At 44.9% G+C, this 14,047-nt stretch overlaps 1 protein-coding gene across 7 annotated transcripts in view; it reads right to left on the bottom strand.

Moving 5' to 3' along the window:
• prmt7 (protein arginine methyltransferase 7) overlaps nucleotides 1-14,047 on the bottom strand; it is an 84,100-nt gene that overhangs the window by 20,231 nt on the left and 49,822 nt on the right. For all 7 annotated transcript variants that reach the window (XM_057836979.1, XM_057836974.1, XM_057836975.1 and 4 more), the window contains one exon: nucleotides 5-143. In XM_057836979.1, coding sequence (XP_057692962.1) covers nucleotides 5-143 — 139 coding nt within the window. The remainder of the gene's footprint in view (nucleotides 1-4; nucleotides 144-14,047) is intronic.

The following is a 14,047-nucleotide window of genomic DNA, read 5'->3' on the forward strand; positions in this document are numbered from 1 at the left end:
TTACATTGCGCAGTGCATTGATGTAGCTCTCTGTGCGAACCTTGTCATTAAGTTCACCAATTCGTGGTCGATCCCAAACCAAGTGGGCTTGGCATGTGCATGACGGTCGTGGGAGAATCATGTTGCCCTTTGAATGCTGTCGGCTGAGAATAACAGGCATGTTGACAGACAAAGTAATTTTGAGTTATAAGTAATCATGAACCATTAAAATAGAAACCATTCACAGAGGAACTGCTATGCTTTGTCACTAGAGCCCAACAATGCAGAGCGATAGATAGACCATACATATATTAAAAGCCGTTTATAAATGCGGGTAAGACAATCCACACACACATTTGATGAATGAGTGTGCGTTTCGTGTGATGTGTGTTTACAAATCGCACAATGCATGTGTTTCGTGTGATATGTGTTTACGAATCGTACAATGTGTGTGTGTTTCGTGTCCTATGTGTTTAGAAATGCCAAATGCGTGTTTCGTGTCCGATGTGTTTATAAATATCACAATACGTGGGTATCAATGTGTGCATGTGTGTGTCTTCATTATGAGACTGATCTAGCGCCATACTAAAAACAACATAGTCCTGTCTACCATGAACCTTCAAATAGGCAATAATTGAGTTGTGCTTTTTGTCTTTACTTACCGGATCTATCCTTTATTTTTAACTGTGTCTTGTAACTCTTATGTTGCATTGTGCAATATGAATAAGTTCACCTTGCCCTGTCTTCAAACCACATGCAATAATTCTTTACTTACTGATAATCTAAATCAGGGTTCACGAAATCCGGACCTCGGTGCCACTTTTCCTGTCGTGTTTTCCATGTCTCCCTCCTCCAACACACCTGAATCAAAATAATCAGGATCATTATCAGGCTTCTGGAGAGGTTGCTGGTGACATAATCATTTGATTCAGGTGTGTTAGGGGAGAGGGACATGGAAAACACGACAGGAAAAGTGGCACCGAGGTCTGGATTTAGTGAAACCAGATCTAAATCCTGTAGGCAGCGAGTGAGACTGCATCTCGACTGTCAAACTGACAGGGTTCGTCTGCAAGCTCCTTTTGCTGCACAGCACCCTCGGTGTCTGTCACCGTCCCCGAGACGAATATCTTCCGAAAAGTCCGATGTATTCCAAGAAATATCCACCAATTCCCCAATCCGAGTGACATGCCGCATTAAGAATCCGTTATGGCTTTGCATTCAGCTATTCACTTCAAGTGACGCTGCAAGTTTTCCGTGATGCCAGATTAGTTTCACGTGAGTCTTTATTTCACAATATTGAAAACTAGTTATTCAGATGTATAACAAAAGTTTAGAGGGGGAAATGCCACTGGAGATGCACTTTAAACTCCAGATACAGGTAGTCCAGGGTTACGAACGAGTTCCTTTCCTTCAAAGGTGACGTACGCAAATTTCCGCATAAGTAGGAATTAACCCTTTAAAGAGCATACGACACGAGAAAAAAAGTCTTAAACGGCATTATTATGTGAATTAGAATCATATTTTGAGACAATTCGACTACATACAACAATTTAGCAAAGCACAGATGACGAGAAATTAGCCTTTTAATCTGCCGGTTAGCCACGCCTACCATTATAGGGCTTTAGCGTCCCCAACAGGTGGATGACGTCAGCGGTAGACTGGGCTCATCGATTTTACTATTCAGCCCATTGAGGGGGAATTATTCAGAACGAGGAAAACACGACGAAGAGAGCGGCAAAATGTCATTGTTTCTGTCTCTTTACTTCAATATTTTTACAGGATATTCTTTTTATCCAAGTATTTTCCCCAATTGCCAAATAAATGGCATGGTCATGACAAATAACAGTCTTGTGCTGAATGGAATATGAAATAATAAAAATGCATTTATTCAGGACGACATGGCAAAATGACTCCATAATGGTCAAAACTGTCAACTTCACCTTTACTGTCGCACCTCCCGAACTATATTTTATGACACCTAAATCGAACATATGTCATTTCCCTTCCCCGGCTTTGGAGAATGTAAACAAACCAGAAGGCGGGACAGCTAGCCAACATGCTAACCCGAACCGAGTGATGTTTCAAAGTCTTCGAAGCGGAAAATCACACATAACTATCCTGGATTATTTGACATGACGACCCGGTTGTCTATTGTCGTCGCGGATCGGCAAACCGCCCGGTGGAGAGCAATTTACAGTTCGTTCCCCGGAGGAGGGTGGCTGGAGTTATTTTGCCGCTAACGTGCTGCTGCTAATGAGCATTAGGACAGCTTTTTACATGCCTATCAATGATCAAACGTAAGTAGTCCTTCATTTAAAGGAAGTTTGTAGTGTTTACTTTGTAATCGCTGTATTCGTATTTGACATAATATTAAAAAAAATGTTTACTCACTTCCTCGTAAGTCCAATGGTCCCACAGTAAATATCCACGGTGAATGGGAACCTTTTGAAACTCCAAAAAGGCGCATACGCCTCCCCTCATACAGAATTATTTTTCTGCAGCCGTTTGGCTGGCGTGATGCGAAAAATAAACATATTAATCCGCAAAATCAGCTGAATCCTTCGTCCCCATACACAACAGTACGCTGTATAGTGAAGAGGACGTCTTCTACCGTACACGTCACAGCGCCCTCCTCCTCAATGCAAGACCGAAGCCGGAAGTCACTCATTTTCCTGGCGCGGGATTCAAAAAACTAAATAAATATAGCGATCGCTTCCACACACATCCAAGCGGTCCATATCATTCAGGAGCATAAAATACCGCGTGTATTATGAAATAAACATGCTTTTTCGTGTCACAGGCACTTTAAGTACCCCTAAATACCCGATAAATGTCAAAATAACTATCCAAAAACATTATATGTCCTTGTACAGACCTTGCTAAGATGAAGCTAAGTCCTAGCTAGACAGCGAGCTAAACTCCGAAACAGTGTTGTTTTTGGCAGCCCTTTTAATTTTTGTCATGGTCTTTTGAACGATAATACTTATCACTCTTAGTCATATTTTAATCATTTCAAATTGGTCTTCATTTAGTTTTTGCTGACGAAAACTCAAACCAATTTTGTCTAGTTTTAATCGATGGTTACTTAATATTTTTGTCTGTAAATTTCGAAAGTATCACTCCAAAAATTAAAAAACGTTTCCAACCATTTTGAGCGAACATTGACAGACGAGCACACATTGTACCATCTGCAAGCATCTACACACTCAGCAGGAAACCAGTGCATTATTTTCAATTAAGTATACCCAACTGGATGCCATGAACTGCATGTCAAAAACGTTGTCCGAGAGTTTAGGAGAACGCTCGCCATTAGTAATAGCCTAATGGTAACACGAATGTGGATGGTATTCTAACGCTATGAGTTAAATTTAGTGTGTGACGATCACTCAGCACAGACCTTTAAAGGCCAAAACAACATCACATATTCTCTCTTGCTATGATAAGAAGACAAAGCTTACCATCTACGTCTCAAAACAAGTAATGGGGAGACTGGAGAGGACACTAGTAGGTTAGTTGGGTGGCGCAACACGTCACATGAGTGATACAACCGGACACTGCTATGATGCAGGCTAACTACACATTACAATGTCCCACTTAGTGAACATGTGACGGAAACTATGGCGCATTTTTGTCTCGTTCTCGTCAGACAAAAACTGGCATTCGCGTCATTGCTTTAGTCTCCCAAGACGTTTTTAGCTCGTTATCGTCATGAAAAGAATTGTTCGTCGATGAAATATTTTCGTTATAGTCATCGTTGACGAAAACAACACAACTCCAAATTGATGTCAGATATCTGTGTGGTTTACTGACTATATTCAGCTGCTCATGACATCAACACTTGTCGAATGAAACTAAAATAAAAATGAAATTCAATCAGTTTCATCTTCGATAACAGCAATTCAAAGTTGTGTTTATAACTAACTGCTGATACAGCAATAACAATTTACACAAACAACTAGAGCTGGGAATCTTTGGGCACCTAACGATTCGATTACGATTACGATTTAGAGGCTCCGATTCGATTATAAAACGATTATTGATGCACCCCCCTGCTTTTTTTTTTTTTTTAATGTTTTGTACATTAGTTCCAAAATTGTTCAAAAATACTCTCAGGCTAAACCACACTACTATTTCAGTATCAAATTAACATATAGCAGTAAACAAATATTAAAAAATAACATTAAATAAAAAACTCCAGTCCCCATTCTGTATCAGCAGCTTTAAACTACATTCAAATAATTCAATGTTGTGATTCAACCGTTTAATTTGTTAAAATTGCTCCCGTTATTCCATAATTTCCCTTTTGTCTACTTTCGACATGTGAAAGTTTTAAAACTATTTTAAAGATAGATTAAGTCAATTTACCGATTTAGGAGTATTTTAGATAAAAAGTTAATTTGGTTTGCTTGGAAGGTTCGCTACAACAGCCTTGCAGGGAAGTGTACTGCTTTAAGATGGCGGCCGTTTATAACGCCTGCATCTAGCTTTTTGTAGATGTGTTGCAAACACTACCAAATCTATATTGCATCTAGTCCTATATAAATGATATCTACCGTAACATTATGTAGCTGTACTTGTAGCAGCTTTTCGGCAGCAGTCAGGTATGTTGTTGTGTTTTTTTTTTTTATCTCGTTGCATGAGTTGAGCTAGAGCCGTGAGTTGAGCATTGGCATTACCCGAGGGGCCGGGTAATGGGAAGCATGATGTTTAGCTACTCTCGCTCCGTTCCTCCCGAAGACCGCGCGGCGCGCTGAGTGTTGTGTACTTCCGCTTTACTTTGCATATTTCAATAATCGGAATTTGGATGTTTGTGAATCGTTCTCGAATCTTCCACGGCCGAATCGCGAATAATCTAAGAATCGGAAATTTTGCACACCTCTACAAACAATTAGCATGTATCGGTTCCACACATCATCAAAAACAATCACATCAGTTTGCGCCAAGTATTCGACCACTAGTGAAAACGTGCAATCAAGAGTACAAAATGTGTTATATACAGGGGTTGCCTCTGTGGATGCTTCCCACGCAACAGATGTGCGCACAGGTTTGCAGCTGTAATCTCTCCCCACTCTTTCTCACTCGGCAGCTGTGTTCTTTCTCACTCGTCAGCTGTAATATTTCCCCCCCCTCTCTCTCTCTCACTCAGCTTTGACTTCTTTGTGGGAGAAAAAGCGCTTTTCTTTGTGTGGACAAATACGTTCTTCGTGTGTACATGCATTTTTACTCGCGTGCGGTAATACAACCTGTTCTACGCTTCCTACGGCAAAATAAAAGCATGCATGACAAAACAAAATTCAACATTATAGGAAAAAAGGGAAAAAAACAAAAAAAACGACTGGAAGCTAAATAGCGGGTGAGAAAGTTGAAATCATGTAAGTTGGGTACAGCGTCAAGGAGAAGGAGGCACCATCTAATAGAGGTGTGCATCGGCACTGGCCTCACGATTCGATTCGATTATGATTTAGAGGGCCACGATTCGATTCGATTCAGAGGGTGTATGGAGAAAAACACCTGTGACCTTTTTGTGACCCGCACTGGTCCCATCATTATTAAAAACATATATATAACAAAGTATATATAACAAAGTGCCTTTGGGCTATGTGTAAAAAAACAGCTGTGTAGCTATGTAATCATTATGTATAAAAGTACAACTATGTACTAAAGTACAGTGAGTTCCTTCCTTTGAGAATACAACAACTGCCTTCGACAATAAAGAGCCTAACCATGATCGGACACGACAATAAAGAGCCTAACCATGATTGGACAGGCAGGGTGTCTCCTGAGATCAGGGGTTGGCCCCGCTGTTCTCATGTGACATATGCCTATAAAGAGCTTAATCCCGCGCCACACTTTAGGGTCGGTCAGAGGATTTCACGCGTAGTCGCTCGGCCGGAGCTCCTTAATTGCTCAAACCAGGAACGTTGTGTGGCCCTCCGTTCATTGTCGACAGGTAAGAGCTTGATTTCAATATCATAAAGGAACTCATTGCGCTTTGGTGCGAGGATATTTTAGCTTCGACAACTAATTATCTAGCGCCATTGCTATGTGTGTTGACGTGTTTTTAACTACTTCGTAAGGGTTTTTTGACAATTCAGACCGAGCGTTGTAGTTATTCTTGATTTTGTTTCTGCTTGCTTTTGTGGGATTGTAATCAATTAAGCTTCATTCATTCATTTATTTGCAATTTCTATTCAATAAACATTGTCTATTAAGCAAAAGTGTGCCTGTTATTCTACTCACTGCGAACCTGTTACGAAATTTCTTTCATCTTCCATAAAAGTGTGATCCCGAAATTTCGTAAAATAGATTTCGTAAAACATTTTGGCGTTGTCGGCAGGATCAATAGTATTTTGATAAATTGACTATTGATTGGAATTGGTCATTGTGATCAAGTAATACTGGGAATTTTATTTAGTCAATTGACTGATTAATTTGAGTAAAATTGGGTGGTGTTGTTTAAAGTAATACTGAGTGAGACGTAACAGAATAGCGATTTTTAAGAAATTGTGGAAGTGTAATGTGAAAGAAGCTGAGGAGTCGACCGACGGGGCTGTCGTAACTCCTGATTGGGAAAAAGAACCGTGGAATGGAATTGCGTCGTGTTTGTGCGGAAGCGGTAATCGTCCCGATACGTGGATTCGTTAGGGGATTGTACTACACACGACGTCCGATTGTATGTTTTTATGTTTGGTCTGGTGTGAGCCACTGGTACAATGTATGACGACTTTGATTTGTACTGGTAGAATATATGACGACTTTGATTTGTACGACTTTGATTTGTACGACTTTGATTTGTATGGCTTTGATTTGTACTGGTAGAATATATGACGACTTTGATTTGTATGACTTTGATTTGTACGACTTTGATTTGTACGACTTTGATTTGTACGACTTTGATTTCTACGACTTTGATTTCTACGACTTTGATTTCTACGACTTTGATTTCTACGACTTTGATTTCTACTGGTAGAATATATGATAACTTTTATTTGTATTTGAAACTGTGCTGTCTTGTATGATAAGTCATTGGAGATGGTTGTTGTTGTGAGACTGAATGTGAGGCTGCGTTGCGTCATGATTCTTTTTTGCGAGGCTCAGGCGTAAATAGCTGACCTGTTTATTACGTGTGGATAAAGGTAGTTATTGTCGCGTAACTGATTATGACTTGTTGTGTGGGATCGTGTGTGAATAGGTGACCGTTTATTGCGTATATGGCTGATCGTTTATTGCGCAATATCGGAAAAAAGTAGATGTTTTTCAACATGAGGAGTGCAGCCCTTCGGTGGCCCCTATTTGCAACATGGGGTCGAAACTAAATGGGCGAATGTTCCCATACAAAAATGCTACCTGCGGGAAAATTGATACAAAACTGTGTCTGGTCCGAAGCGTTTGAAATCTCTTTTTCTTCTTCTAGCTTGACGAATGATGGGATGTGGAAGTGATTGAGCAGAACACCTGCTACTGGAGGATCGCAACCACAGCATCGCTATGTTCCTCCGCGCCGATGGTGGTGTCGGATCATGGACCACCATCCTCTGTGTTCTTTCTGCATGGTGGATGACGAGCGTCGGCTCCTCGGGGAGTCCGGCGCAGCCTCAAAAGATAATCAAGCAGCCGTGTCACGGTAGCTGGATTGCAGGGTGTCCTGGCCACGAAGTGTGCTTCATCGACTTCAGCATCACTTCACCCTGCCCGATATCTGAGGGAAGGCGTATCTGCCCTGCTGGAGATCCCTGTGATACAGGAGCCGACAATCCGGAAAGAGTTCGCAGGGGCCTCATGGTGGTCGCGGGATGCTTCATCACGGTCACGTCTGAGACGCCTGCCTGCATATGGCTTCCCAACGATACGTGCCATTCCCACTTCAATGGCACCAAATGGACAGCCAGGGTCACTGCTGATCTATGGCTTTCCAACAGCACGGATCTGCGAGGAATCGCATGGATGACGTGGCCAGTTTTCGTTGCTCCTGGTCCTCTGGATCCCCCTTCTGGCTCCCTTGCCCCCTCATTTGCCTCCTTTGTCCCCAGGTACACCAACCTGGCCCCAATTTTGCCCTCTTGCACGTATCTTGCTTTGGAGAAAACGCACACGGAGATTCATTGGATCGTTTTGTTTCCCCCTTCCCATGGGCTCACCACCTGTGGGAGGGGCCAAAGGGGTCGTGTGCGTAGGGAGTTGGGCGGCAGCCAAAGGCGGGGGCCTTGGCGGTCCGACCCCCAGCTGCTGAAGCTAACTCTTGGGACATGGAATGTCACCTCTCTGGCAGGGAAGGAGCCTGAGCTGGTGTGTGAGGCAGAGAAGTTCCGACTAGATATAGTCGGACTCTCCTCCACACACAGCTTGGGTTCTGGTACCAATCCTCTCGAGAGGGGTTGGACTCTCTTCCACTCTGGAGTTGCCCATGGTGAGAGGCGCCGGGCAGGTGTGGGCATACTTATTGCCCCCCGGCTTGGCGCTTGTACGTTGGGGTTTACCCCGGTAGACGAGAGGGTAGCCTCCCTCCGCCTTCGGGTGGGGGGACGGGTTCTAACTGTTGTTTGTGCTTATGCACCGAACAGCAGTTCAGAATACCCACCCTTTTTGGAGTCCTTGGAGGGTGTGCTAGAGAGCACCCCCTCTGGGGACTCCCTCGTTCTACTGGGGGACTTCAACGCTCACGTGGGCAATGACAGTGAGACCTGGAGGGGCGTGATTGGGAGGAACGGCCCCCCCGATCAGAACCCGAGTGGTGTTCTGTTATTGGACTTCTGTGCTCGTCACGGTTTGTCTATAACAAACACCATGTTCAAACATAGGGGTGTCCATATGTGCACTTGGCACCAGGACACCCTAGGCCGCAGTTCGATGATCGACTTCGTAATCGTGTCATCGGACTTGCGGCCGCATGTTTTGGACACTCGGGTGAAGAGAGGGGCGGAGCTGTCAACCGATCACCACCTGGTGGTGTGTTGGCTCCGATGGCGGGAGAAGATGCTGGCCAGACCTGGCAGGCCCAAACGTATTGTGAGGGTCTGCTGGGAACGTCTGGCAGAATCCCCTGTCAGAAAGAGTTTCAACACCCACCTCCGGCAGAACTTCTCCCTTGTCCCGGGGGAGGTGGGGGACATTGAGTCCGAGTGGGCCATGTTCCGCACCTCCATTGTTGAGGCGGCCGATCAGAGCTGTGGCCGTAAGGTGGTTGGTGCCTGTCGTGGCGGCAATCCCCGAACCCGCTGGTGGACACCAGCGGTAAGGGATGCCGTCAAGCTGAAGAAGGAGGCCTATCGGGCCTTTTTGGCCTGTGGGACTCCGGAGGCAGCTGACAGGTACCGGCTGGCCAAGCGGACTGCGGCCTCGGCGGTCGCCGAGGCAAAAACTCGGACATGGGAGGAGTTCGGTGAGGCCATGGAAAACGACTTCCGGGTGGCTTCGAGGAAATTCTGGTCCACCATCCGGCGTCTGAGGAGAGGAAAGCAGTGCACTATTAACACTGTGTATAGTGAAGATGGTGTACTGCTGACCTCGACTCGGGACGTCGTGAGTCGGTGGAGAGAATACTTCGAAGCCCTCCTCAATTCCACCGACACGCCTTCCTTTGAGGAAGCAGAGTCTGGGGACTCTGAGGTGGGCTCTTCGATCTCTGGGGTTGAAGTCACTGAGGCGGTTGGTAAGCTCCTCGGTGGCAAGGCCCCGGGGGTGGATGAGATCCGCCCGGAGTTCCTAAAGGCTCTGGATGTTGTAGGGCTGTCATGGCTGACACGCCTCTACAACATCGCGTGGACATCGGGGACAGTGCCTCTGGATTGGCAGACCGGGGTGGTGGTCCCCCTTTTTAAAAAGGGGGACCGGAGGGTGTGTTCCAATTATAGAGGAATCACACTCCTCAGCCTCCCCGGTAAAGTCTATTCAGGGGTGCTGGAGAGGAGGGTCCGTCGGGAAGTCGAATCTCGGATTCAGGAGGAGCAGTGTGGTTTTCGTCCCGGCCGTGGAACAGTGGACCAGCTCTACACCCTCAGCAGGGTCCTCGAGGGTGCATGGGAGTTCGCCCAACCAGTCTACATGTGTTTTGTGGATTTGGAGAAGGCGTTCGACCGTGTGCCTAGGGGAATCCTGTGGAGGGTGCTCCGGGAGTACGGGGTACCGAGCCCCTTGGTAAGGGCTGTTCGGTCCCTGTACGACCGGTGTCAGAGTCTGGTCCGCATTGCCGGCAGTAAGTCGAATTCGTTCCCAGTGAGGGTTGGACTCCGCCAAGGCTGCCCTTTGTCACCGATTTTGTTCATAACTTTTATGGACAGAATTTCTAGGCGCAGCCGAAGCGTTGAGGGGGTCCGGTTTGGTGACCTCAGCATTGAATCTCTGCTTTTTGCAGATGATTTAGTGCTGTTGGCTTCATCAAGCCGTGACCTCCAACTCTCACTGGAGCGGTTCGCAGCTGAGTGTGAAGCGGTTGGGATGAAGATCAGCACCTCCAAATCCGAGACCATGGTCCTCAGTCGGAAAAGGGTGGAGTGCCCTCTCCGGGTCGGGGATGAGATCCTGCCCCAAGTGGAGGAGTTCAAGTATCTTGGGGTCTTGTTCACGAGTGACGGTAGGAGGGAGCGGGAGATCGACAGGCGAATCGGTGCGGCGTCTGCAGTAATGCGGACGCTGCACCGGTCCGTAGTGGTGAAGAAGGAGCTGAGCCGAAAGGCAAAGCTCTCGATTTACCAGTCGATCTACGTTCCTGCCCTCACCTATGGTCACGAGCTTTGGGTCGTGACCGAAAGAACAAGATCCCGGATACAAGCGGCCGAAATGAGTTTCCTCCGCAGGGTGTCCGGGCTCTCCCTTAGAGATAGGGTGAGAAGCTCGGTCATCCGGGAGGGACTCGGCGTCGAGCCGCTACTCCTCCGCGTAGAGAGGAGCCAGCTGAGGTGGCTCGGGCATCTGGTTCGGATGCCTCCCGGACGCCTCCCTGGAGAGGTGTTCCGGGCATGTCCCACCGGCGGGAGGCCCCGGGGACGACCCAGGACACGCTGGAGAGACTATGTCTCTCGGCTGGCCTGGGAACGCCTTGGGATCCCGCCGGAGGAGCTGGTTGAAGTGGCTGGGGAGAGGGAAGTCTGGGCTTCCCTGTTAAAGCTGCTGCCCCCGCGACCCGACCCCGGAACAAGCGGAAGATAATGGATGGATGGAGGGTTTTGTTTCCCCCTTTTCCCACTTGTGCGGCACGGCAAAAGCGTGCTTGGTATGACACCCTTTTGGGTGGCACCGGAACCGTGTTAGGCATCTCTAACACGATTGATGGAGAAGTCACCATTGATAGCTCAAAATGAAGTGGTACATGCAGCCAAGGAAATTGAGCAGGAGTCTGCTCATCATTGGTGGGATATATTTACTGGGATGTCTATGACAGCAAGACAATATTTTGTACCTCCGATGTTTATATTAATCATTGTATTGAGTATACTCTCTGTTTTGAATGTATGTGTTTTTTGCTATGTCCGAAAGGTAAAGCGGTCGTTAACTAATAAAATGTATACTTTAGCCTATCAATGAGAATAAGGGTTAAAACAACAAATTCTTGGTACAATCGGTACATATGTGAATTGACTTTGCACCCAGAAGAGCCAGGACATGTTTTCGACTATGTTAGATGTATAGGGTGTGGATATACTCGTCGTCTGACACGTTTTGATACACGCATTGAAATGTTGACCGCTGTAGTGCGTTGTGTTCTAGAAGATCACCATTGGTTTATGTGCCATGGTTTCAATGGATATTTGATAATTGGGAACAATATATTGAGGGATTGATTAATTAGGGAGTTAATGATGAACCCAATCCGGGTCAAAGGGTGGAATGTTGGAGAAAAACACCTGTGACCTTTTTGTGACCCGCACTGGTTCCATCATTATTTAATACACATATATATAACAAAGTATATATATAACAAAGTACGACTGTGTACTAAAGCACAGTCACTGATTCCATAAGAATGCATTTAGGCTATGTATAAAAGTACAACTGTGTACTAAAGCACCGTGGGTTCCTTCCTTATTCCATCATTGTTCGACAGGTAAGAGCTTGATTTCAATATCATAAAGGAACTCATTGCGCTTTGGTGCGAGGATATTTTAGCTTCGACAACTAATTATCTAGCGCCATTGTTATGTGTGTTGACGTGTTTTTAACTACTTCGTAAGGGTTTTTTGACAATTCAGACCGAGCGTTGTAGTTATTCTTGATTTTGTTTCTGCTTGCTTTTGTGGGATTGTAATCAATTAAGCTTCATTCATTCATTTATTTGCAATTTCTATTCAATAAACATTGTCTCTTAAGCAAAAGTGTGCCTGTTATTCTACTCACTGCGAACCTGTTACGAAATTTCTTTCATCTTCCATAAAAGTGTGATCCCGAAATTTCGTAAAATAGATTTCGTAAAACATTTTATGGGGTCCTCGATGGCATCTGCTGGGTTTTTGCCCAAATTGATTATAAGGGGAGGTTGTAATTGCAGCTGGGAATATTCCATATAAGGGGAGGTTGTAATTGCAGCTGGGAATATTCCAGCCATTCCCTTATATTATTTAGGATAAAATTGAGAAACAAATTGGGAAAACAGGTAAAACAAAAATGAAATGGAATTTCATTAGAGATGAGAATAGATTGTTGAGCTCAATTGAAACTTATGAAATGTTAAGGATAATTAATTTAATTATCAACGAGCTCGTGGATTTAGACATTGGTTTAGACATTTGATAAAAATGCCTGAGGTGAGGAGTGTGCATGCCAGCATCTGCTTGATCAACAGATGACGGATTCCAGTTCCCGCCCAGAAGCTCAAAACAACCAGGATTATTGATAGTATTGACAAATTATGTTAATGGGTACAGTGATAAAGTGATTATTCTGTAACAATTGAAGTGTGGTATTGGCAACTTAAGGGTTAATAATGTACACTCACTGTCATGAATTGCTTTATTGATAACTTGAATTTGACATGAGTTGCCTTATTGGTAATTTGAATTTAATTGAAGCTGTAACAATTGAAGTGTGGTATTGGCAACTTAAGGGTTAATAATGTACACTCACTGTCATGAATTGAATTTGACATGAGTTGCTTTATTGGTAATTTGAATTTAAAATTTGTTCTTAAGGAATTGAGGATACTAAATATTGTCTAGGCTTATGGCTTTTGGATCACATGCTGATGGAATTTGGCTGTCTTTGTTCGGCTGTGACTTCAGTGGCTAATAGACAATTCTAGATTTTGTCGTCACGTGACAATTATAACGAGTTTGACTACGATTTCGACTTTTCGATGTTAGCCATTGAAACGAGCACTTTAATTCCCGCGATACCTAAGGTAGTTTCAACTGGACTAGGACTTAGATGTCCCAAGGGACACTACGGGCACATTTTACCTAGGTCTGGATTGTCACTTAAAAAGGGTAACCATACTTGCGGGAGTCATCGATGCCGATTTTCTGGGAAAATTGGGGGTTGTAATGTACAATTTGACCCCTGAACCGTTCATTGTGAAATCCGGCGATAAAATTGCACAACATTTAGCAAGGGAATGTGAATGGGGTGTAGGTTCAACTCCCCCTTTTAATTGGACGATTGCCAAAAGATATCTATTCAGTGGAATAGATCATCGGAATGGACAAACGTCGGAGCGCCCAATCTTTGTCCATTCCGAAGCGTTTTGTTCTGTTTTCTTTTTCAGCCTGGTGATTGATGTGGAGACGGTGGATTGGAACACCTGCGGGAAGATCGCAGCGGTACTGCGTTCCTCCGCATCGAAGGTGGTGTCGGATCCTGGGCCACCATCCTCTGTGCTATGGTGGAGGAAGAACGTCGACTCTCTGGGGAGTCCATTGCCGTTTCTGGCGATACCGACTCTCTGGGGAGCTCATTGCGGTTTCTGGCGACTGGGGACGTGTCCTGCCAGAGGGAGGCTGCAGGGTAGACATCACTTCCCCCTGCTCCATATATAGGGGAGCCGATCCAATCGGAAATGCCGTTTTTATGCATTGAATATGACTGTGTGTAATATACAGATACTTAACATGAAATTACAGAAAGAAAGGTTCCTAAGGGT

This window comes from Corythoichthys intestinalis, chromosome 5 (assembly GCF_030265065.1).
Source record: "Corythoichthys intestinalis isolate RoL2023-P3 chromosome 5, ASM3026506v1, whole genome shotgun sequence".
NCBI lineage: Eukaryota > Metazoa > Chordata > Actinopteri > Syngnathiformes > Syngnathidae > Corythoichthys > Corythoichthys intestinalis.